General features: G+C 48.2%; 1 protein-coding gene and 1 non-coding gene across 2 annotated transcripts; one reads left to right on the top strand and one right to left on the bottom strand.

Annotated features, from left to right (window-relative positions):
- Positions 1 to 5010: 5010 nt before the first annotated feature.
- On the top strand, positions 5011 to 18711 carry LOC522128 (carcinoembryonic antigen-related cell adhesion molecule 21). Its single transcript, XM_024979140.2, has 5 exons — positions 5011 to 5392; positions 5844 to 5935; positions 6833 to 7192; positions 10525 to 10803; positions 18588 to 18711. The coding sequence occupies exons 2-5, from the start codon at positions 5872 to 5874 to the stop codon at positions 18698 to 18700; spliced, it is 816 nt and encodes a 271-aa protein (XP_024834908.1). The 5' UTR covers positions 5011 to 5392; positions 5844 to 5871; the 3' UTR covers positions 18701 to 18711.
- LOC112442445 (U6atac minor spliceosomal RNA) lies at positions 11619 to 11743 on the bottom strand. Its single transcript, XR_003030539.1, has one exon. It is a non-coding gene; the product is annotated as a U6atac minor spliceosomal RNA (small nuclear RNA).
- Positions 18712 to 26514: the final 7803 nt, after the last annotated feature.

The raw sequence follows: 26514 nt of genomic DNA, 5'->3' as shown, positions 1-26514 counted from the left end.
CGGAGCATGAGTGCCCTCTAGTGGACTGATCGTGCTAGAAGAGGAGCAAAGAGGATTCTGGGGAGTTGAGATTGGGGCTGACCTTGGACAAAGGGCACATTCGGGTTCAGGAGGCATATTTAGGGTGGGTTAATAAAATATCAATAACCTCAGATATGCAGATGACACCACCCTTATGGCAGAAAGTGAAGAGGAACTAAAAAGCCTCTTCATGAAAGTGAAAGAGGAGAGTGAAAAAGTTGGCTTAAAGCTCAACATTCAGAAAACGAAGATCATGACATCTGGTCCCATCACTTCATGGGAAATAGATGGGGAAACAGTGGAAACAGTGTCAGACTTTATTTTTCTGGGCTCCAAAATCACTGCAAATGGTGACTGCAGCCATGAAATTAAAAGACGCTTACTCCTTGGAAGGAAAGTTATGACCAACCTAGATAGCATATTCAAAAGCAGAAGTAATTGCTAACAAAGATCCATCTAGTCAAGGCCATGGTTTTTCCAGTGGTCATGTATGGATGTGAGAGTTGGACTGTGAAGAAGGCTGAGTGCGGAAGAATTGATGCTTTTGAACTGTGGTGTTGGAGAAGACTCTTGAGAGTCCCTTGGACTGCAAGGAGATCCAACCAGTCTATTCCGAAGGAGATCAGCCCTGGGATTTCTTTGGAAGGACTGATGCTAAAGCTGAAACTCCAATACTTTGGCCACCTCATGCAAAGAGTTGATTCATTGGAAAAGACTTTGATGCTGGGAGGGATTGGGGGCAGGAAGAGAAGGGGACAACAGAGGATGAGATGGCTGGATGGCATCACCGACTCGATGGACATGAGTTTGAGTGAACTCCGAGAGTTGGTGATGGACAGGGAGGCCTGGCGTGCTGCACTTCATGGGGTCGCAAAGAGTCGGACACCACTGAGCGACTGAACCGCACTGAGTTTATGGTTGCCTGTGGCATTAATGGTAAAGAACCTGCTCATGAATGCAAGAGATGTAAGAGATGTGAGTTTGATCCCTGGGTCAGGAAGACCCCCTGGAGAAGGGAATGGCAACCCACTCCAGTATTCTTGCCTGGAGAAACCCATGGATAGGGCTACGGTCCATAGCATCACAAAGAGTCGGACACGACTGATTGACTAACATTTTTACTTTTCACTTTCATTTCCATTTAAAATCAAATAAAAAACTGGAGGTTGCTCCTGGGCCATTTCCCAGAGCCAACTGCCTGTGACCAGCAGCAGGATAAGCTGAGGCTCAGGCTCCCCTGGTCCTCAGGAGAACAGAGAAGCCACCCCCAACTGTCCCCCTGAGCTGGCTTTCAGCCACGAAGCCCCTGAATTCACTGGAAGGCTAATTAGTGGATACAGGGCCCTGCAGTTGCCCAGGGGAGTCTCTGGCTCTTTTAGTTGCTCAGTCCAAAACATTACCACCATAGGCTTCACCTCCAGCCCTGTCCAGGGACATTGGAAACTCCTGAAGCTTAATCCTACTGGAAGGCAGTGATTCTACCCTCAGGTCTCATGGGCACCCGAACACCTCCAGCACCTGATCTGCGCCCCCTGCCAAGATACCACTGGGAGGAACCCGCCAATTCCCTCAAGAGGTGGTCAGCAAGCCTTGGAGGCAAGTTCCTACAGACTGCCTGATGCCGTCACCTGGACCTTCTCCCCAGCACTAGAAGAATCAACTGAAGCTCTGGGTTGTGGTCAACTCGGCTTCAAGAGCACCCAGAACGCAGACTGTTGTGCCAGGGAGGCTGTGTGAGACCTCCAGCAACTCAGGGATAGGAGGCAGAGTTATGAGAGCCAACTGGGAGAACAGGGGGCGGAGCCAGGGCAAGGGACTTCTGCATTAAGCCCCTGACAGCAAATGTGTTCATCGGGGCTTCCCTGGTGGCTCAGTAGCAAAGAACTCACCTGCCGGTGCAGGAGACACAATCTTGATCCCTGGCACGTGCCTCGGAGCAACTAAGCTGCAACTACCGAGGCTCTACTTTTTACAGCCCATGCTCTGCAACAAGAGAAGCCACCACAATGAGAAGCCCAAGCACCACACCTAGAGAGAGCCCGCCCAGCACAGCCATAGCTAAATAAATAAGATTACTTTTTAAAAATGTGTTTGTCATTTCCTTGAGACAGGGGCTTCCCTGGTGGCTCAGATGGTAAAGAGTCTGCCTGCAATGCAGGACACTCGGTTTCAATCCCTGAATTGGGAAGATTCCCCTGGAGAAGGAAATGACAACCCGTTCTAGTGTTCTTGGCTGGAGAATCCCATGGACAGAGGAGCCTGGTGGGCTGCAGTTAATGGGGTTGCCAAGAGTTGGACACAATTGAGCAATTAACAGTTACTTGAGACCACAGGGAGCTCTAAACAGAAGGTTCTGCTCTAGCAACGACATCTGGAAGGATGAAACGAAAGCCAGACAAGATATTCAACAGTATGTGTGCACTCAGTAATAGATGATCAATAAATACTCATAAAATGGATGAGGGATGCCACACAATGGTCCCCCCTTGTGTGACACCTAGAGGTCAGAGAATATTTCCTGTGGACACAGGGGCACTGGCATCAGCCTGGGAGGAGACTTGCAAGTGTCTACAGCTGCTGCTCCATGACAGGACTTGATTCCTCTGGGAATCAGGAGAGAGGACATGCCAAGCGCTAAGTCGCTTCAGTCGTGTCCAACTCTTTGCAACCCTATGGACTGGAGCCTTCCAGGCTCCTCTGTCCATGGGATTCTCCAGGCAAGAATATTGGTGTGGGTTGCCATTCCCTTCTCCAGGGGATCTTCCTGACCCAGGGAGATGACAGGATCCGCTTAACTGTGAGGAGTTAAACTCCTGCTCATTCCCGGATAATCACACCCCTTCCCATCTCTACTGGGGAAGAATCTTGTAGTCTCCCTGGAGGGCCTGGGCCGGCAGCTTGAGACCTTCCCCTTCTCACGGAGAAATGACCTGGCTCAGACTCTCGATCTTCCATCCCATCGGGAGTCACCCTGCGGAGGGGGGAGCCCCAGCATGAACTCATGGGAAAGGGGGAGCAGCTCCTTATCCCAAGGTCCCTGATCTGTGGGGACACCTGGGTCTGGTCCCTGGAGACATCTCAGCCTCCCCAGGCATCTGGGGAAAGTTGGGGAACTTCTGGAGCAGGGTGGAAGAGGGGAGCCCAGCTTCTGCAGTTGCTCCATCTCAGAGGGGCTGGGGTCCCATGTGGGTCTCCCATCCCCTGACAGGGAAGCCTGTGTGACAGAGTCTCCAGATAGAGCTGCCCCAGGTCTTGGCACCATGGGGAGGCCAAGAACAGACCACTGATGGGGCACAGAGAACTAGGGTGCAGCCCCAGTGCTGTGAGAAGGGAAAGAACAGGGCCTTCTGGGTCCAGCCCACAGGCCACCACCCTCTCCCCAAAGCCCCAGAGACTCCCCACAGCCCTTCCTTTGATGTCTCAGGGACTGAGAGCTCCTCCTCAGCACATGTCCACCTGGATGGACGGTTCTCCTGACACTGGATAATGCCCATCCTCTCCCCGGGCTCAACCTGTGCTGGGATGAAGTCAGGAAACCTGGGGACCCACAGTGACCAGGGACCAGGTCTGGGAGTCAGAGCCCACCTCTGCCCAGGGCTCAGGGCTGGCTCACACCCTTTGGAGCCTGGTTAGCACAACTGGTACATCCTGACACTGGCCCCAGGTCTGCTCATGACCTCCAGCGGGCATCATCGGGTCATACAGAGAACATACAAGAAATTAACAGGTGAACTTCACTTTGGTTAAAGAGGTGGAGACATTACTTTGCCAACAAAGGTCCATCAAAGCTATGGTTTATTCCAGTAGTCATGTATGGATGTGAGAGTTGGACTATAAAGAAAGCTGAGCGCCGAAGAATTGATGCTTTTGAACTGTGGTGTTGGAGAAGACTCCTGAGAGTCCCTTGGACAGCAAGGAAGTCCAACCAGTCCATCCTAAAGGAAATCAGTCCTGAGTGTTCACTGGAAGGACTGATGCTGAAGCTGAAACTCCAATACTTTGGCCACCTGATGCGAAGAACTGACTCATTGGAAAAGACCCTGATGCTGGGAAAGATTGAGGGCAGGAGGAGAAGGGGATGACAGAGGATGAGATGGTTGGATGGCATCACTGACTCAATGGATATGAGTTTGAGTAAACTCTGGGAGTTGGCGATGGACAGGGAGGCCTGGCGTGCTGCAGTCCATGAGGTTGCAAAGAGTCGGACATGACTGAGCAACTGAACTGAACTGAAGGAGGTGGAGAAGGAGCCTGAAATCCATCCTTCCCTCTAAACAGACCCTCGGGGCCCCTCCTATTGTGCCTGCTCTATGCCGCACACTACTCCTAGGGGCCTAAGGACACCCTGCCATGCCAGCTACCATCCCTCCTGCACCACCCATGGGAAAGGTCACAGTGACCACAGGAAAATCAACCAGGGTGACAGGGCTACCTCTAACGGCAGGGAGGAACATGGACAGTTTATGAGCGAAGACTCAGCCAACAGAAGAAAGCAGGAGGGTCTCCCCAAACACTTCCTCCGAGGACCAGGGAGCCCACAGTCAGCCCACTCTCCAGCGCCAGGTTCCTCTCTTCCCAGGACACACAGGAAACCTTTCCCTTCTCACCTGCAATCTGCAGCTCCTCCTGACAGACGCCAGGCTGGTGATACTCGAAAGTGGAGGTCAGGTCCCCTCACCAGTCATCACTCAGCTGACCCCTTTCTCTCCTCCAGAGTCATCTATGACCTTAACCTTCTCAGATATTTGAGAACAATGGGAAGACCTGGGGCACCCATCTGGGTTTCTATGTCACCACAGAAATTATCACCAGTTTTGGAGATCCCGGGGTCTCTGTGTCGTGCTGACAGACCCCAGACCAGAACACGGCAGAGGCCGACACTGGGTGGGGGAGGCCTCTCATCTAACTTGTCACCATCAGCCTTGCTATTGAAAGTGTGCTCCACAGTCCAGTATGGTCAGCATCACCTGAGGGCTTGTTAGATGCAGACTCTCAGGTCCACCCCACACCTGCTGAGTCAGGCTCTGCATTTTAATAGGATCTGCAGACCCTCCCTGTGCACAGAAGTTGGGGAGAGGCTGCCCCGCCCCATATTATGAAGTCTCAGCCAGGCTGGGGAAGCGCATGACCTGAGCAGCTGCTAAAACATTTCAAAGGTGTCACCTGGGGGTTTGCAGTCTTCATGAGGCTCCACAGGTGATTCCCATGCATTGTGGGGATGACGTCCCTGTGATAATAGTTCCTGATGAACCTCCCCTGCCAGGCTCTTGCTCTGACGGGAAAAGCCAGAAGGGGATGAGGGAAGGCTGTGGGGGAGGCTGAGTGTGCATCTGGTCCAGAGGAGTGGGGACCCTGGAACTGGACACCCCAGGTTTGTGCTTGTCCACACAAGTGTGTGTGTAGGGGTGTGTGTGTAGGGGTGTGTGTGCAGGGGTGTGTGTTGATGTGTATTTGTAGGTGTGTTTGTATAGGTGTGTGGAGTGTGTGTGTAGGAGTGTGTGTAGGGGTGTGTGTGTGTAGGTGTGTAGGGGTGTGTGTACGTGTGTGTGTGTAGGTGGAGAATCACTGCTGTAGAAGGCAGAGGACTCAGCAGAGTTCAGGGAATAGAAATACAGAGGGGGAAGGGGGAGGGGGGCCACTAGGGAGGGAAGGAGGAGAGGGGAGGCAGAAGGCGGGGCCTGGGCAGAGGCCCCAGGGCCACGTGACCCAGTGAAGTGCTCCTGCCCCTGGAGGAGGCCCAGCTCACAGGGGAAAGGACAGCGGAGCTCACACAAGGACTGCAGGGCTTGTGAGCGTTTCTCGACCAGAAGTTCTCCTCGCAGAGAGAGGGACACAGTAACAGCAGGCACCATGGAGCCCCCGTCAGGCCCTGCAAGCAGGAGGCATGTCCCCTGGAACAGGCTCCTCCTGGCAGGTGAGAGGGGACAATTTTCAGGGAGTGGGCAGAGACTGGAGAACAAGAGACTGGCTGGTGTCTGGGGGAGACAGGGCTCTGAGAGGGGACAGAGGGCTTGTGTTCAGACCTGAGGGCAGAGGACAGTGGAGCAGGGGAGGGTGGGGGGGCTCAGCCAGAGGAGACTCTCCAAGAACTAGAGCTGGTGAGGGGCGGGAAGACCTCAACTGCTGTAGGTTTTACAAGTTATTTAAGAAATTATTCTTCACTGAGCAATAACTGTTAAAGACTGATGACAATAATAACAATTTATGTCTGGGTGTTACTCCAGAAAGAACACACCAGGACACTAAACAACACCCTTCCCTACAACTCTTAAAAGTTGACAAACACCAGGCTGTAGAGGTCCTTCACCAGGAATTTGGGTACAAGAAAATCGGACAAGCCCCTGCCCTCACGGAGCTTACACTCTGTGGGGAGGAAGACAGACAAGCAGAGAGATCGAAAGTGTGCTGGCAGGTGCTACAGGCGTCACGCAGCAAAGGGAGCCGGGAAGGGTCAGCAAGTGAGCACAGAGGGTCTTTACAGCAGCTGGTCGGGAGGAGTGGCATCTCCCAAGAGGCCCTGAGTGTGAGCAGGCGTGTGAGGGCAGCGAGGGAGTGAGCCAGGGGACAGCGGGGAAGCAGAGGGAAAAACGAGCCCAGAGGCGCTGAAGTGATGGGGGTCATGCTGCTGACCTTGAACCAACAGGATGTATACATACACGCACACGCGCACACTCACACACACACACACACACACAGTATAAAATCACACCAAGGCTGAGGGATGAAGAGACCTGCTCAGAACCCAGCGCACCATTTCCCCATCCCCCACACAGGTCAGAATATTAACTGATTCCTCTCACTTCCGTCCTAGTCTCGCTCTTATCCTTCTGGACCCTGCCCACCACTGCCCGCCTCACTGTTGACACAGTGCCCCCACTTGCTGCAGAAGGGTCGGTCGCTGTTTTTAACATCCTCGAAAAGGAAGGGTTGATCATCGGCTATGGCTGGTTCAGAGGGAACAGGATAGATCAAAGAGCTGCGATTGAAGCCTACCAAATAATTAACAATTCACACACACCTGGGCCTTCACACACCGGTCGAGAGACAATAAAACCCAATGGCTCCCTGGTAATCCAGTCCGTCAAGAAGCAGGACGAAGGAACCTACACCGTGATCACTGTCAAGGCTGATTTAACGAACGTTTCGGCTTCTGGACAGCTCCAAGTATACAGTGAGTGCTTCCTCTCTGCCCTCGGGGTGTTGGGGCCGGGGGGTGCATTCTGCTCACACTGGCAGGACTGACCGACCCGGATGGCGCCTCCATCTCCCTCTGCATTATGTCCCGTGTTGGGGTTTGAACATTTAGTGCAGAGCGCACACTATCGAGACAAACTCCAAAGGGTCCGAATTCCACTCAGGGGATCTGGACCCTGCAGACACTGCAGAGAGGAGGACGGTCTGATGGGAGGGACTCAGCAGAGGGAGAGCACTGTCAGTCCAGCCCCCCTGGCTCCCTCCCTGCGACCATGACCCTGAGGAAGACCCTGCAGGACCAGCAGGGCCCTGGCCTGAGGGATCCTCACAGAGAAGCTCAGGCCCACCGGGAAGCCCCTCCCAGACCCCGTCCCAGGGTCCCGGCTCCAGCGACCGTGGGGAACCTGTGCCGCTGGTGGGTGCTGGCCTCCCAGGCAGGGCTGACTGGGGTGGATGATTCCCCAGATCCCTGAGGCCAAGGTTTCTCAGCAGGTCACCAGCCAGGGCTCAGCCCCAAGAGCCGCGTCTGAGCAGGGGTAGAGTCCAGTCCTTCCCCTGAGACTCAGCATGGAGAGCAGGCTAGGCTGGGTCCCCACGCCGTTAGCTGACTCCCTGGGGGTCAGAGGCGACTCCAGAGGAAGGTCAGCATCCCCAAGAAGGACCAGAAGAGAGAAGACGCTCCCGACAGCTCCTCACCCCTCAGTGGGCAGCCCAGGGAGCCCTCTCCTGTGGACGCAAATAATAGTAAACAGTTTATTTGGCGACTCTTCTATGTTCAGCTTTAGGTAATTAATTATGAATGATTTGGGCTTCCCAAGTGGTGCTAGTGGTAAAGAAACCAGCTGCAATGTAGGAGACGCAGGTCTAATCCCTGGGTCGGGAAAATCCCCTGGAGAAGGAAATGGCAATTCACTGCAGTATTCTTGCCTGGAGAACCCCATGGACAGAGGAGCCTGGTGGGCTACAGTGCATGGGATCACACAGAGTCGGGCAGGATTGAAACGAATTAGCACAGTACTATGCCCAGCTTCAGATCATTAATTATGAATGACTTAAGGTCATTACAGAACACCGACAGTCCAGAGATCATTTACCATTTATCCTATTTTATGGAAAAGAAAGTGAGGTACAGGGGGATACAATCAGTGAATCAGAGCTCATCACACAGACCATAACTGCCCAATCAGGGTCAGGCCAGCAGCACAGCTCCACCTCTCCTCCATTCCAGGGGCCTTATTATAATATCTAGGAATGCAGAAGCCAGCTGTTGGTTCAGATCCTTTCTTTTGGGGCATCCCCAACTCAGAGGGAGAGAGTGTCACAGGGAAACAGAGAAATAATTCTGAATAAACAGAATTATTTCTCTGTATTCTAGAACTAAATTACCTGCATCAACCATCAAGTCAGTGACAGGAATGTCCAGGCCTCCCCCCCTCCTTAGGTAGCGGATGGACAAGCTCCTTGCACTGAGTGAAGCAGAGATCATTTACTTGCTGGTTACTGGAGGTGCTGGGTGTCACTCCCACTGGAGTGAAATGGAAAGGACTCAGTCCCTCACTCCCCAGTCTATACCTGCAGCCAGCGCAGGGCCTGACAGGCAACAGGCTCTCAGTGTCTCTTTGGGGAGGGAAGGGCGGAAGGAATAAGGACGGATGAATGATCTGTGATCTCTTCAGGCGCTGGAATCTGGATGCAGAGTCCTAGGAGGCTCTGGCCATGCCTGCGCCTGTCTCTCCAGGGAGGGGACCCGTGTTTCATCCTCTGATCACCTGCCCCTAAAGCGCACTGGGAGCTGAGTCTCATGGTGACTGTGGGCTGCTCCGCCATGGGAGGGTTTCCAGGGGTGGGGGGCAGGGATCCTGCTTCTGGGCAGTGGTGGGGCTCTTGCACCTCTGGATGTTTGAAGTCGCTTGTAAATGGACATTTCTCGCTGTCTCTGCCCCTTCCATGTCTCTCACCTTCTTTATCCTTCATTCCGCCAAGGACTGGCCCTGATCTGCACAGCTTCCCTGCCCTTAGACGCAAACGTGTGCGCTCAGTCACGTCTAACTCTTTGCAACCCTATGGACTGTAGCCCGCCAGGCTCTTCTGTCCATGGGATTCTCTAGGCACAAATACTGGAGCAGGTTGCCATTTCCTTCTCCAGGGAATCTTCCTGACCTAGGAATCGAACTCACATCTCTTGTCTCCTGAATTGGCAGGCAGGTTCTTTATCAGCTGAGCCATCGGGGAAGCCCCCACCCCCTGCCCTTAAGCCTTCCACAGATATTTCCCTAATTGACTGACTTCCCTGTTCCCAGCCTGGCTTGTGGCCAGGCGCACCCTCCCAGGTGATAGTAAAGGACTGAGAAATCTGGGAGCAGCAGCCTCTGTGAGGCTCCAGCACGAGCTACTTTCCCCAGGTCACCAGGAGAATGAGCTTCAGCTGTCATCACCGTATGATGGGAGTAACACATTAATGTCTCAGACGCAGAGTGATGGAAAATGAGGGGCGGTTATGGTTGGAAATCTTTCCAGCAACATTGTACCAAGCTCAGAGGGTCACTGTCACTATATACATCCAGACCAGGAGATTGGACATGGCCATCTTCATTCCCTAATAAATTATTTTGTTGTTGTTGCTTAGTTCTTCAGTCAGGTCTGACTCTTTGTGACTGCATCGACCATAACCCGCCAGGCTCCTCTGTCCATGGGATTTCCCAGGCAAGAACACTGGAGTGGGTTGCCATGGCCTTCTCCAGGGGGTCTTCCCGACCCAGGGATCTAACCCACGTCTCCTGCATTGGCAAGCAGATCTTTTACCTGTAAGCCTCCGGGAAAGCCAGTAATAAATTTTTAAAAGAGAAGTAATTGCCTTTCCTGCTTTGTGTAAAGTTCCCTCGGCCCCACAGATACACAGGGGTGGCAAAACTGTCTTCCGTAACGTGCACAGAAGGGTATATAACGAATGAGACCTGAAACTTTTTAGAACCAGAGAAGTTCTAGGAAAGGGTCCATCAAAGTTCACAGGAAAAGTTTCGCTTCAGGCTGAGTATGCTGTACACGTGGACTGAGTAGGCACTACAGAGATGTCTAGTGGACAGGTCAGGGTCAGCCAGGTATTGGGTGAGGGAGGAAAGGGAGCCTTCTCCTCACACATCCGCTCTTGAAGAGAGACCCACAGCCTTGTTCACAGGCTCAGGGTCCTCCTCAGGGTCACCTTTACAGAGCTCCCTGGGCCCCGGCAGTGGCTAAGACACCTGAGGAAGGAGCTTGGCCCCCGGCCGCTGACCTGGCCTCAGTCAGTCACCTCCTCCGTTCTCTCCACAGGCCTGCTGCAGCAGCCCTCCATCCAAGTCAGCGACCCCATGGTCAGAGAAAAAGAGAACAAGGTGGTCATGACCTGTATCACAAACGAAATGGACATCACCGTCAAGTGGATCTTCAACAAGCAGCAACTCAAATCCGCAAAGAACGTCTTCCTGTCCGAGGACAGCAAGAACCTCACCATAGACCCCATCAAGAAGGAAAATGCCGGGGATTATCAGTGTGAGATCTCCAACATAGGCACTTCCAACAGAAGTGAGACCTTTGAATTGAAAGTGAAAGGTAAGTGACCGCTTGTCCCATGCTCCATCTTCCCAAGAGCATGGCTCCACCTACGGGGTGCACGATGGATCGAGGTCACAGCAGGCAGAGTATCAGTGAGGAGACTATTACAATAAAAAGATGGCAAAATCTTCATAGCTCCATCTCTGAAAAAAAAGGTGGAGGGCTTCCCTGGTGGCTCAGAGGATGAAGAATCTGCCTGCAGTGTAGGAGATCCGAGTTTGATCCCTAAGTTGGGAAGATTCCCCTGGAGAAGGGAATGACTACCCACCCCAATATTCTTGCCTAGAGAATTCCATGGACAGAGGAGCCTGGCAAGCTACAGTCCATGGGGCTGCAAAGAGTTGGACACAACTGGGTGACTCACACACACACACACACACACACACACACACACACAGAGAAAAAAAAATACATTAAGTTTCTAATTCCTGGGGCTGGCATTTACTCTGTGACCTTGTACAAGATTTTTTTTTTTCTGGTACACTATCTTTATATGGTAAATTTAAAAAAATGTAAGATTTATCATGGAAATAATTTTGAAGTTTATAGCTCAGTGGTATTAAGTCCATTCATATAGTTTTGCAATCGTTACCCACATATATCCAGTACACCTTGGTTAGTATTGTCATCTAAGCGATATTAAGTCTTCCAGTCCATGAACACTTTTCATTTATTCATGTCTTCTTTAATTTCTTATACTATGTTTTTCTTTGAAAAAAAATTTTTTTTAGTTTCTCTTGTACAAGTCTGTCAGCTCCAAAATTCCTAAATTTTATTCTTATTGATGCTGTTATAACTGGAATTTATTTTTATAAAAATGATGGTTAGATACTATGATTCAGGTAGCAGTTCCTTAACTGTATGCATATTGTCAGGTCCAAAGGCCTCTGCCGTTTTTGTCAAGGGGAGTGTTAGCTTTATCTCCTTCGTACAACATATAAAGGGAAGTTTTTAATTTTTCTTTTCATGTTGTTTACTGTTCATATATAGAAATACAATTGCATTTGTGTGTTGGTTTCATATCCTGCAGCTCTATCAAATTTGTTTATCACACCTAACAGTTTTTCGTGAAATTTTTAGGGTTTTCTGTTAATAAGGCCACATCCTCTGCAAACAGTTAATTTTGCTTCTTAATTGACAATTTCGGTGTCTTTTATTTTTTTCTTTCTTTGGCACCAAATTGGTCTATTACCTTTTTTAAAGTAATTTTTTGTAATTCACAAAGTTTTATTAGAATTAAACGAGATACCTGATACAGGTTCTTAATGCAATGGGCACTTTTTTATTAATTAATTTTTAAATAATTTTTTAATTTATTTTTGGCCGGGCTGGGTCTTTGTAGCTGTGTGGCCTTTTTTGCACAGGCTTAATTACTCCATTGCATATGGGATCTTCTCAGACTGGGGTGGAACCCATGTCTCCTGCATTGGCAGATGGACTCTTCACCACTGAGCCACCAGGGAAGCCCTGTCTATTACTTTTAATATTGTTTTGAATAGAAGTGGCAAAAGCAGGCATCCTTATCTTGTTCTTGATCTTAGAGGGAAAATTTTCAGTCTTTCACACTTAGAATGGTGTTAGATGCGGGTTTTAATATATGGCCTCTATAACACTGGAGCTTCCCAGGTAGCTCTAGTAGTAAAGAACCTGTCTGCCAAGGCAGGAAATGTAAAAGATGCAGGTTCAATCCCTGGGTCAGGAAGATTCTCCTGGAGGAGGGCATGGCAATCCACTCCAGTATTCTTGCCTGGAGAAGTCCCTGGACAGAGGAGCGTGGCAGGCTACAGTCCATGGGGTCACAGTCTTTGTGATTCCACTTTGGTAGCATCTGTGTTTCTAGGAATTTGTCCATTTTACTGAAGTTATACAATTTGTTGGCATACGATTATTCATAATACTCCTATAACTCATTATTTCTTGAGAATTAGTAGCAATGTCCCCACTTTCCTTGCTGATTTTAGTAATCTGAATCTTCCCTGTTTTTCTTGATCAGTCTTGTTAAAGTTTTGTCAGAATTGTTCATCTTTTCCCCCCAATTATTTATTTACTTTGCTGGGTTGGGTCTTCACTGCTGTGCTGGCTCTTCTCTAGCTGTGGCGAGTGGGGTTTACCCTCTAGTTGCGGTGCACGGGCATTTCATTGCGGTGGCTTCTCTTGTTCTGGAGAATGGGCTCTAGGGCCTACGGACTTCAGTAGTCGCAGTCCGTGGGCTCAGTAATTGCAACTCCCTGGCTCTCGAGCACAGGCTCAGTAGTTGTGGAGCACAGGCTCAGCTGCTCTGCGGTGTGTGGGATCTTCCCAGATCAAGGGTCAAACCCATGTCTCCTGAACTGGCAGACAAATTCTTTACCACTGAGCCACCAGGGAAGCCTTGCTTATTCTTTTTTGAAGAACCAATTTCTCGTTTTATTCTCTTTTCTCTCATTACTTTTCCATTCTCTATTTTATTTATCTCCACTCTAGCTGTTATTATGTCTTTCCTTCTGCTAGCTTCTGGTATGGTTTGTTGTGCTTTTGCGAGTTCCTTCAGTTGTAACGTTTGGTGGTTGATTTGAGATCTTTCTTCTTTTTTAAGGTAACCATTTACAATGATAAATTCTTGCATGAGATTCTTAACTTCACTGAGCCTCAGAGTCCTCAACTGAAATCATACTAAAAGGTCTCTGCTTCATGTCATTGTTTCAGAGATTTAACATACTATTCAACTAAACCCTTAGTAAAATGCCACATGCTGAGGAAATGTTCGATAACTATTAGATGCTATTATTACTATTACTACCATTGGGCTCTATAAAATCAGGTATTCCTACAGTCGAGGACTACACTAGATCCACCTCTTATTAGTTATATGACTTTGGGTACCTTCTTTTTTATCATCACTGGAAGTCTCGGGTTTTTCATCTATTAAGTGGAAATAATGTTGACCTGCACTCAATATGCTAGCAACCCGGGAAAACTCAGCAGTGGCCACAGGACTGGAAAAGGTTAGTTTTCATTCCTATCCCAAAGAAAGGCAATGCCAAAGAATGTTCACACTACCGTACAACTGCATTCATCTCACACGCTAGTGAAGTAATGCTCAAAATTCTCCAAGCCAGCTTCAATAGTACGTGAGCTGTGAAATTCTAGATGTTCAAACAGGATTTAGAAAAGACAGAGGAACCAGAGATCAAATTGCCAAAATCCATTGAATCATAGAAAAAGCAAGAGAATTCCAGAAAAACATCTACTTCTGCTTTATTGATTACACCAAAGCCTTTGACTGTGTGGATCACAACAAACTGTGGAAAATTCTTAAGAGGTGGGAATACCAGACCACCTTACCTACCTCCTGAGAAATCTGTATGCAGGTCAGGAAGCAACAGTTAGAATCGGAATAACAGACTGGTTCCAAATTGGGAAAGGAGTATGTCAAGGCTGTATATTGTCACCCTGTTTATTTAACTTATATGCAGAGTACATCATGAGAAACGCTGGACTGGAAGAAACACAAGCTGGAATCAAGATTGCCGGGAGAAATATCACCACCACCCTTATGGCAGAAAGTGAAGAGGAACTAAAAAGCCTCTTGATGAAAGTGAAAGAGGAGAGTGAAAAAGTTGGCTTAAAGCTCAACATTCAGAAAACGAAGATCATGGAATCCGGTCCCATCACTTGATGGGAAATAGATGGGGAAACAGTGACAGACTTTATTTTCTTGGGCTCCAAAATCACTGCAGATGGTGACTGCAGCCATGAAGTTAAAAGACGCTTACTCCTTGGAAGGAAAGTTATGACCAACCTAGATAGCATATTGAAAAGCAGAGACATTACTTTGCCAACAAAGGTCCGTCTAGTCAAGGCTATGGTTTTTCCTGTGGTCATGTATGGATGTGAGAGTTGGACTGTGAAGAAGGCTGAGCACCGAAGAATTGATGCTTTTGAACTGTGGTGTTGGAGAAGACTCTTGAGAGTCCCTTGGACTGCAAGGAGATCCAACAGTCCATTCTAAAGGAGATCAGCCCTGGGATTTCTTTGGAAGGACTGATGCTAAAGCTGAAACTCCAGTACTTTGGCCACCTCATGTGAAGAGTTGACTCATTGGCAAAGACTCTGATGTTTGGAGGGATTGGGGGCAAGAGGAGAAGGGGACAACAGAGGATGAGATGGCTGAATGGCATCACTGACTCGATGGACATGAGTCTGAGTGAACTCCGGGAGTTGGTGATGGACAGGAAGGCCTGGCATGCTGTGGTTCATGGGGTCGCAAAGAGTCGGACATGACTGAGCGACTGAACTGAACTGAATACAGAGTACATCATGCAAAATGCTGGGCTGGATAAAGCATAAGCTGGAATCAAGATTGCCAGGAGAAATTTCAATAACCTCAGATACGCAGATGATACCACCCTTATGGCAGAAAGAGAAGAGGAACTAAAGAGCCTCTTGATAAAAGTGAAAGAGGAGAATGAAAAAGCTGGCTTAAAACACAACATTCAAAAAACGGAGATCGTGGCATCCGGTCCCATCACTTGATGGCAAATAGATGGGGAAACAGTGGAAGCAGTGACAGACTTTATTTTCTTGGGCTCCAAAATCACTGCAGATGGTGACTGCAGCCATGAAATTAAAAGACGCTTACTCCTTGGAAGGAAAGTTATGACCAACCTAGATAGCATGTTAAAAAACAGAGACAAACAAAGGTCCATCTAGTCAAAGCTATGGTTTTTCCAGCAGTTATGTATGGATGTGAGAGTTGGACTATAAAGAAAGCTGAGTGCCAAAGAATTGATGGTTTTGAACTGTGGTGTTGGAGAAGACTTTTGAGAGTCCCTTGGACTGCAAGGAGATCCAACCAGTCAATCCTAAAGGAAATCAGTCCTGAATATTCATTAGAAGGACTGACACTGAAGCTGAACTCCAATACTTTGGCCACCTGAGGCGAAGAACTGACTCATTGGAAAAGACCCTGATGCTGGGAAAGATTGAAGGCAGGAGAAGGGGATGACAGAGGATGAGATGGTTGGATGGCGTCACTGACTCAATGGACATGAGTTTGAGCAAGCTCTGGGAGTTGGTGATGAACAGGGAAGCCTGGTGTGCTGCAGACCATGGGGTCACAAAGAGTCAGACAAGACTGAGCGACTGAACTGAACTGAATGTTCAGGGTTATTATATGAATCAAATGTGGTATGTGTAAAATATATAGCAGAAAGTTTGTCATATAATAAGTATCTCATAACAATAGCTAACATCAGTATTCACCTTCAAATTTGAGTTGACTAGTAAGGAAAACAGAAATAAAAAACAAAGTGATGCAAAAAATATTACATATTGGAAGGGAGGGAAAGAATAAAACAAAAGACTTATAGGAACATGTTACTGACTAAATATGGGAGAGGAAGAAAAAAAGGATTTGACTGGAAGGTTTCTTGTCTGGTATGATACTTTTCATCCTTGAGATGCAGCCAAGATGGCATTAGACATACAAGACATTTACTGGGAGAATGCCTGTTTAGGAAAGTGGGGCAGGAGTGAGAGGAGCCTGGGAAAGTCCTCAGACCGCAAGGCATATCTGACCCAAGTGAAAAAGAAAGAGAAGGAAGGAAGTTTTAGGCTGCAGTGCAGTTTTAGAGAGAGTCTGCAAAGCTGATGGGGAGTCCTTGAGCTAAAGTCACCCATGGAGGAAGATCATTTCTCATCAGTTCAGTTCAATTCAGTCGCTGGAACTGGAATTAAATCACCTCTGCTAGCTTTGCTTGTAGTCATGCTTCCTAAAGCCCACTTGACTTTGTGTTCCAGGATGTCTGGCTCTAGGTGAGTGATCACACCATCGTGGTTATCTGGGTCATGAAGATCTTTTTTGTATGGTTCTTCTGTGTAGTCTTGCCACCTCTTCTTAATATCTTCTGCTTCTGTTAGGTTCATAACATTTCTGTCCTTTATTGTGCCCATCTTTGCATGAAATGTTCCCTTGATATCTCTAACTTTCTTGAAGAAATCTCTTGTCTTTCCCATTTTATTGTTTTCCTCTATTTCTTGGCAATGATCACTGAGGAAGGCTCTCTTATCTCTCCTTGTTATTCTTTGGAACTCTGCATTCAGATGGGTATATCTTTCCTTTTCTCCTCTGCCTTTGGCTTCTCTACTTTTTGCAGCTATTTGTAAGGCCTCAGCAACCATTTTTCCTTTTCGCATTTTTTTTTCTTCAGGATGGTCTTGATCACTGCCTCCTATACAGCGTCGCGAACGTCCATCCATAGTTCATCAGGCACTCTGTCTATCAGATATAATCCCTTGAATCTGTTTGTCTCTTCCACTGTATAATCATAGGGGATTTGATTTAGGTCATACCTGAATGGTCTAGTGGTTTTCCTACTTTCTTCAATTTAAGTCTGAGTTTTGCAATAAGGAGTCCATGGTCTGAGCCACAGTCAACTCCTGGTCTTGTTTTTGCTGACTGTATAGAGCTTCTCCAGGCCAGAATACTGCAGTGGGTAGCCTATCCCTTCTCCAACAGGTATTCCCAACCCAGGAATCAAACCAGGGTCTCCTGCATTGCAGGGAGATTCTTTACCAGCTGAGCAACCAGGGAGGGCCCTATCATTTCTCATAGAATTATTGAATTCACATCCTTACTGGGAGCCAGTGTGAAGGGTGTTCTCTGTGCAAAGGAGCAGTGAATTCAGAGGGCTTTCTGTCAATAAATGCCCACCACAAGACACCTGAGAGGCACATATTCATAGCTGTCACACCTGGTACCCAGAGAAAGATGCAGTCATGAAAAGGTGGGAAGTGATGTGTGGGCTATAAGGTAGAGTTCGGGCCGAGGCAGAAAAAGGAAAGATGACCTCAACAGAAGTAGGTTACCTTTATTCAGGCAAGGAGGGGCAACAGTTGGCCTAACGACCAGGCTGAGCACGGAGAGGAATCAGGGAGGCTCCATATTTATAGGGAGGTTTGTGGAAGCGATAAGGGAAACGTTAATCAGGTGGGATGTTTTGGGTATTTTTTAGTTGAGATGGCATTTGTAGTTGGGCAGGGGGTGATAAGTCTTCTGGGCAGATGTAGGGGGTGGAAGGTTTCTGGACAGGGGATGATAAGTCCCAGATAGATGCAACTGGCCTGGAGCATCAGAGGGGCACCTAAAGTTCTGTTTTGTTTTCTCCGAAGTTAGATGATTCAGTAAGGGCCTTTGAGACTGTTGTTTTCTTTTCTAGGCCCAAAAGACTCCTTCATGGGCTAGTCACTCAGTCGTGTCCGACTCTTTGCGATCCCATGGACTGTAGCACCTCAGGCTCCTCTGTCCATAGAATTCTCCAGGCAAAAATACTAGAGTAGGTTGCCATTTCCTCCTCCAGGGGATCTTCCCAACCCAGGGATCAAACCCACATCTCCTACACTGCAGACAGATTCTTTACCATCTGAGCCACCAGGGAAGCCCCAGGAAAAGGTGGGAAGTTATAACATACAAAATCATGAAGAGGTGGGAAATAGTAACATACAAAAATAACCATCAGTCCTTCTTACATTTCCAAAGCCTTGGGAAATATATGTGTGCAGAAAAGGCCAGATTGGAACTGAGGCAACTCTGGTCACCAACCTAGAAATATATGGAGAGAGAAAGAAAATCACAGGGATCTAGTCACCTAATCACCACACAACAGCTCTCCCATAGAAAATCGATTTTGAAGGCAGAAGTAGAGACTACTTAATGTTGACAACTCTTTCGTAGAGCACCTCCCACTATAAAATAATGTCACTTTCATTCATTCTATTCTTTTCTTTTCTTTCCACAACAGACTCTCAGTTTAAACTCACAACCGGTACCATTGCCGCCATCATAATTGGAATCTTGGTTGGTTTGGCTGTGACAGTAGCCCTGATGTATTTTCTGTTTTCAAATAAACTGTAGGGTATGCCGCCTTTCCTCTTGTTCTGCTTTCTCCGAGGCTGACTGCCCTGCTTGGGAGAGGGAAGGAAACTTCATCTCCGTCTCTGGCCTGGATCTGCTCCTCAATCTTCCTAAAGCCCTGCTTCTCAGCACTGATTTTTATGGGTCTCCTCTTCCCTGGTCTTCATGCTTCCTGTACCCCGCTCTCCCTTGGACGTGGCTGTTCCCACCCCATCTGATTTAGAAGGGTGCCGACTGAAAAAGGTGAACAACTTGAGAGCTGCGAGTTAGGTTTCACTGGGGGCAAAATGAGGACTGCAGCCCGGGAGGCAGCACCTCAGATAGCTCTGATAGCCTGCTCCGAAGAGGCAGTCGGGGAAGGTCAAAATAAAAGATTTCGTTGAAGGAGGAGTTCAAGGCAATTAAGTGCCCACGTTATAAGAGCTTTTCTGCTGAGGAGGTGATGTCGTCATGATGGGATTTAGTGCTTTTCTAGAGATGAGATGCAAGGATGGGAATCATGAAATCAGTTCCTGAGAATATCCAGCTACCCCACCAGATTCCCCGGAGCACAGGGTGCCTCATGCCCCCGTGAATTCCCTCGGGGGGTGTTGAAAGTCAACAGCTGCAGGAGCACAGGGTTGAGTCTCCGCAGAAAATGAAAGTGTTAGTCGTTCAGTCGTGTCCAACTCTTTGTGGCCAAACAGACTGTAGCCTGCCAGGCTACTCTGTCTATGGGATTCTCCAGGCAAGGCAACAAAGGAAGCCACCGCAATGAGAAGCCCGCGCACTGCAATGAAAAGGATCCCCGGCCACCCACAACCAGAGAAAGACTGTTTGCAGCAACGAAGATCTAGCGCAGCCCAAAATAAATTTTTTAAAGCCTGTTTCTAAAAAAATCTATGAACTTTCAGGAGTTGAACAATCCATGTTAGCAACACCCAAATCAATCAATATGTCATTCGTACCCTAAAGAAGACCTCCAGTTACTTCCCTTCAAAGAGTAACCAGCATCCTCATTTCCAATGCATGAGATAGGTCTGCCTGTTCATGCTCTTCCACATAGGAAAAACACAGTATGTCCTTAACATGTGTCTGATTCTTTCATTCAAAATTATGAGAGTCATCCATCTCATTGTATACTGTTGTGCTTAATTTATTCTCATTGCTGTATCACTGTATCTGTTGTAACCACATGTTCCGGGAAACAAACTCACTCAGAAGGACAGTGCAGATAGTGGAGTGCAGTTTATTACACCAGCGGGCCCAAGGCAGAGTCTCCTCTTAGCCAAAGACCCTGACCAGTTTTTGTGAAAACCTTATATACCCTAAGCATACATGCCCAAACCCACCTCCCCAAAACTCCCTGAAACTAGCTGAACAAAGGAAAAAGAAAGATACAATCAATCAAAGTTAACCCATGATTCATATGCCTTATCAATAGGCTTGTGGTCATACCCCAATAAGCGTTTTAGAATGTATGATTCTATTCAGTTACACAGATAATTAGGGGTTTTTTTAGGTGATAGAGAGCCCTGGGGCTCTTCCTTCTGGGGGTCTGGTTTTCCAGTTGGTATGTCGTTTCCAGAGATACTGGGCATATAGCTCAAAGTCCACAGTCCAGCCCAAGATGGAGCTCTGCTTTCAAGATACAGCCTATTCTGTTTCCTCCTTCATATCCATTGTAGAATTTCACAATCTATCTCTTCTAATGATCACCCACCAGAATGTTAGCAAGCAGCAAAAAATGGGTAATAAAAGCCTTTCTCTGAAGCTAAAAGTTTCAAAGGGATGAAAGCCTGGGATGCTGAGTCACCCCGGACATGGTGAGGGCCTGGCCCATGACGCTGACTTACACAACCACTGCTGATGCCTTTCAGACTGACAAAGTTGCAGTCTTCTCTGAACTTTAATGCCCAGGAATCAAAGCAACTTCAGGCCCCCTGTCTCCAACAGCCACAGAAACAGTTTATGGAGAAGTGAAGAAGAAGAAGGAGGAGGAGGAGAGAAGAAGAGAAACAAAAAGGAGAAGTAATGCAAAAATGAAGAGGCAGCGCTCGCGACACTGCTGCCATCTCAAGGTTCTCATTCCATCACCAGGAGATTCTTTCACCATCAGGGAAGATGGAAGACAGTCTTTCCCAACTCTCCTGTAATCCTCTAACAAGGCTCCTCCAGGCTGCCTGGTCACAGCCCTTTCCTTCGGTGTCAGTAGATGAAAAGGCACATCCACGAGTAAGTCTGTGGAAAACCCTACCTTCCTGGTCATTGAACTTCGGCAAAGAGGACCTTGGGAGACAGTTGTCAGAATCTCTGCCCCTCCCCATTTGCTGACCTAGACCTCCCCATTTGCTTATTCAGAGCACACTGGCTGAGTAGTATTCCATTGTATGTATGTCCCTCAGCTTCTTTATCCATTCGTCTTGTGATGGACACCTAGGTTGCTTTCACGTCTCAGCTGTTGTAAACAGTGCTTCCCACCCCAGTCCTGGCCTATTGGAGTCTAACTTGAATTTGCCACACATTTGCAAGTTATGTCCTTCTCACTGAAATGCATGTGTCAGGAAAGAAGAGAGAAGAAAAGGAAAAGCTTTTCCTAGCTCTTCAAAGTCCAGTAGGAACTCACCATCCACAGGAAATACATATATAATTGAGTTAGGACTGCAAATTCGACAGCTTTGTCCCCATCAAGGTTGTCTACCTGCAAGACCAGGGCTTAAACACCTTGATGCTTACCTAGAAGACCACCTGAAGGAAAGTAACATGGCTCAAAGTAGCCTGGAGTTAAAACTCCCCTCCGGGTCCTCTCTACCATTCTATGCAAAACAAAGAACTCTCTCACTGAAGGAAAAAGAAAATGGACATTAAGGTTGATTACACCCAGCTTCCAGCAGGTCCAGCCTCTGGCCAATCTCCAGAATTCCTTGCCCCAGCCGTATAAGAGATAACTACTCCGAACAACCTTGGAGAAGAACAGGCCCCCTTAAGACAGATTTCTACATATATGCTTGTATATACTTACTCTTTTCTTGGGTTAGTGCAGCAGCTCACTAATCTGACTGCTGCCCCTTCTCGCCTCGTTAAAAGTGATCTGTTCCTGTAAAGTGCCAGTCTCATTCTTTTTCTGAACCTTGCCTTCTCTTAACTCCCTTACCCTACACCACCAGTTCCTTTGGAAAGCTCGTCTTCAGAGATCCTACTGCGTGAGTGTATGCGTGCTCAGTTGTGTCCCATTCTTTTGGACTCCATGGACTGTAGCCGGCCAGACTCCTCTGTCCATGGGATTTCCCCCAGGCAAGATTACTGGAGTGGGTTGCCATTTCCTCCTCCAGGGAATTTTCCCGACCCATAGATTGAACCCGTGTCTCCTCATTGGCAGGAGAATTCTTTACCACTGAGCTACCAGAGAGCCTACTGCTGCTGCTAAGTCGCTTCAGTCGTGTCCAACTCTGTGCGACCCCATAGACAGCAGCCCACCAGACTCCCCCGTCCCTGGGATTCTCCAGGCAAGAACACTGGAGTGGGTTGCCATTTCCTTCTCCAATGCATGAAAGTGAAAAGTGAAAGTGAAGTCACTCAGTAGTGTCAGACTCTTCGAGACCCCATGGACTGCAGCCTACCAGCCGCCTCGGTCCATGGGATTTTCCAGGCAAGAGTACTGGAGTGGGGTGCCATTGCCTTCTCCGAGAGAGAGAACCTACTAGAATCAACTAAACAACTACTTGTCTAGGTCCATAAGTAATTCTTAATTTTTAAAATGCAGGTATGTTTAAAGAACTTCACGGGCTTCATTTCAAGAAATGCCCACAGAGGAAGGGATTATCACTTTGGGGTGGGGGGGCAGTCAGCTCTTGTTATTGTTGTTGTTCAGTCACCCAGTCATGTCCGACTCTTGTGACCCCACAGACTGCAGCACGCCAGGCCTCTCTGTCCCTCTCCGTCTCCCGAAGTTTGACCAAGTTCATGTCCATTGCATCGGTGATGTCATCCTGCAATCTCATCCTCTGACATCCTCTTCTCCTTCTGCCCTCAATCTTTCCCAGCATCAGGGACTTTTCCAATGAGTCAGCTGTTTGCTGGGAGGGATTGGGGGCAGCAGGAGAAGGGGATGACAGAGGATGAGATGGCTGGATGGCATCACCGACTCAATGGACATGAGTTTGAGTGAACTCTGGGAGTTGGTGATGGACAGGGAGGCTGGTGTGCTGCGATTCATGGGGTCGCAAAGAGTCGGATACGACTGAGCAACTGAACTGAACTGAACTGAACTGAACTTGCATCAGATGACCAAAATAGTAGAATTTCAGCTTCAGCATCTGTCATTCCAACAAGTATTCAGGATTGATTTCCCTTAAGATTGACTGGTTTGATCTCCTTGCTGTGCAAGGAACTCTCAGGAGTCTTCTCCAGCACCACAGTTTGAAGGCATGGATTCTTTGGTACTACTCCGTCTTCTTTATGGTCCAGCTCTCACAACCATATGTGACCACTGGGAAGACCATAGTCTTGACTACATGGATCTTTGTTGGCAAAGTCATGTCTCTGCTTTTCAACACACTGTCTAGGTTTGTCATCATCACATTCCTGCCAAGAAGCATATGTCTTCTGATTTCGTGGCTGCAGTTACCATCTGCAGTGATTTTAGAGCCCAAGAAGAGGAACTCTGTCACTACTTCCACCTTTTCCCCTTCTATCTGCCATGAAGTAATGGGGCCGGATGCCATGGTCTTAATTTTTTTAATATTTAGTTTTAAGCCAGCTCTTTCACTCTCCTTCACCCTCATCAAGAGACTTTTTAGTTCCTCTTTGCTTTCTGCCATTAGAGTGGTATCTGTATATCTGAGGTTGCTGATGTCAACAACAACCAGATACAATCTGGTTTCATCTAGTCAGCTCTTATCAGATACAATCTGCTGGGACTGGGGAAAAGACTCAGAAATTTACCCTCTAGAGATTATTTAAATAATGGTCAAAGAATGTACAATTTAGGTTATTTTTTTCCCCTCTTCCTTCTGAGACATTCTGCCATTTTAATTATTGTAACTGCTTGTTTATGTGAAAGGGGATCTGTTTAACTTGCTGCATAAGCCAGTCTGACTGCTTTAGAGGAAAGAAGCCACCAAAATCCTGCACATCCCCCTGGCCAGGAGCTCCCCAAACCTGTGTGAGGGGCTCCACACAGAAAATAAGAAGCAGCAGTTTTCTACATTCATGCCCAGAAATGGATCCCACTCCCTTTCTAGGCACCTCAGGCCAGTCATCCTGCTCAGTTGCTCAATCATGTCCGACTCTGTGCAACCCCATTGACTGTAGCCCTCCAGGCTCCTTTGTCCATGGGATTGTCCTGGCAAGAATACCGGAGTGTTTTGCCATTCACTTCGCCAGGGAATCTTCCCCATCCAGGGATCGAACCTGTCTCCTGCCTTGGCAGGCCGGTTCTTTACTACTAGCACCACCTGGAAAGTCCCAGGCCAGTCATCAACCCCCTCCTCTTCCGTCCCTCTGCCCCGCTCACCTTCTCAGGATGCCTTGGTCTCTGCTGAGGTGTGTCTGGTCCTTGAGAAACAGGAGCGCCCTGAAGGGAACACGCCCCCTTGCTTTGTTGGCATTGCTTACGGCCTAGAAAACTGCACTGGTGCGCATGCTCCTTAGGACAGAGGGGGCGGATTATGACTCAGTCCTGGGCTTCTTGAAGAGCCTCTGGAATTCTCCCGTGGGGTCCATGGGAGGCAGAGAGACATGTCTGCTGCTGCTGCTAAGTCGCTTCAGTTGTGTCCGACTCTGTGCAACCCCATAGATGTCAGCCCACCAGGCTCCGCCGTCCCTGGGATTCTCCAGGCAAGAACACTGGAGTGGGTTGCCATTTCCTTCTCCAATGCATGAAAGTGAAAAGTGAAAGTGAAGTTGCTCAGTCGTGTCCGACTCGTCACGACCCCATGGACTGCAGCCTACCAGGCTCCTCCATCCGTGGGATTTTCCAGGCGAAAGTACTGGAGTGGATTGCCATTGCCTTCTCCTAGGCGCGTCTACTTCCCACCAGTCTTCTGCACAGACGGGGCCTCCTTGGGCTGCTGAGAGAAAGGCTTTATTCCACCTTCATGATGGACCTCCTGCTGTGTGGAACTGGCCCCCCAGAGAGGGGTGGCTGGGAGCGCTCTGTACTCAAGGTAACTCTTTCAGGGTTTTCTCACCCTGATACAGACTGTGTACACCTCCCCTCATGCAAGCACTTCTGTGTAATTTAATTTTGCCTGGCTAAGGCCACTTCTGAATGATTTGTAAAAATTGCTATATATTTATAATAAATATTGTATATCAGGTATCAACATGCTGCCTCACAGTTGGTACTGCTTTCTGCATTGCCTTCTTTACAGGCAGAAGAAATAGAATTGCTCAGCAGGGAGTCAGAGTGAGCCTGTTTCTAAGTCCAGAGGTATTTGATCCTGGGATCCGAGAGCTCGATAAATTCATGTGCACACCTGCTGAGAAAGTGCGTCCACCTAGAGCCACAGGTCACTGCTGCAGCCTGCCTGGAAGGACTTGCCTGTCCTCCTCTGAGGGGAGAAGGAGAGAAGATGATTTCATGAGTAAAAGGTCTGCTGGGCTCTTCTCTAGGGACACACTGCACTGCCCACGCAGATGGCTCCAGTGCGTCCCATGCCTGATCGAGCGTTCACTCCCGCAGTCTCCATGGGCTCAGGTGTATAGGAATCTCTCCAGCACGTCCCACTTCCTTGTTCCCTGTCCCTTTTTTCTGCCCCTCAGAGAGTCAGAGCTGTTCTAACCTGGATGAAGTGAAGACGCTCAGTCGTGTCCAACTCTTTGCAATCCCATGGACTGTAGTATACCAGGCTTCTCTGTCTATGGGATTTTCCAGGCAAGAGTACTGGAGTGGGTTGCCATTTCCTTCTCCAGGGGATCTTCCTGACCCAGGGATCGGGCCCAGGTCTCCTGCATAGCAGGCAGACGCTTTACCCTCTGAGCCACAATTCCACCAAGAATTAGCCTGTCATCTCATTTCCTCCACTTCAAGCAATTGGAACATGTGCTGTGTTTCCCCTCCTTATCCCCTGACTTCTCCTGGCCCTCTGCTGTGGTGCCTCCTTCCCAAGACTGCTGGAAGCAGCACTAAAATCAGTACCCAGGGGGATTCCCTGGTGGCTCGGTGGTGAAGAATCTGCCTTCACCCTGAGGTGGCAGGGGGTACCAGTTCAATCCCTAGTCCAGGAAGATCCCACATGCCATGGAGCAACTAAGCCCACGGGCCACAATTACTGAACCCATGCTCTGCAGCAAGAGAAACCACCCCAATGACAAGCCAAGCACCACATCTAGAGAGTAGCCCCCACTCACTGCAACTAGAGAAAGCCTGAGCACAGCTACGAAGACCCTGTGTAACCAAAAATAAATAATTAGAAAGAAATACTATGCTGGCTTCTAAGTCTGTAAGTGAAGAAAGAGTCAAGCAGACTTCATTGTTGTCTTATTCCAAGAAATTGCCACTGACACCAACCTTCAGCACCCACCACCCTGATCAGGCAACAGCTGTCAGCTCACAGGAAGGACCCTCCAGCAGCAAAAAGAAGACAACTCACTGAAGGTTCAGATGGTGGTTAGCATTTTTGACAATAATGTACTTTTAAGTAAGGTCTAGTACACTGGTTTTTTGGACATAATGCTATTGCATACTTAATAGGCTACAATAGAATAAACATTATTTTGTATTGAGGTAATGTTGATTTCCAAAGTTGCAGGTATACAGCAAAGTGATTCAGTTATATACATATTTTTTCTTTTTAAAATTCTTTTCTATTATACATTATTACAGGATATTG

The sequence above is a fragment of the Bos taurus genome, chromosome 18, assembly GCF_002263795.3.
Source record: "Bos taurus isolate L1 Dominette 01449 registration number 42190680 breed Hereford chromosome 18, ARS-UCD2.0, whole genome shotgun sequence".
NCBI lineage: Eukaryota > Metazoa > Chordata > Mammalia > Artiodactyla > Bovidae > Bos > Bos taurus.
This window is presented reverse-complemented; position numbering and strand designations above follow the sequence as displayed.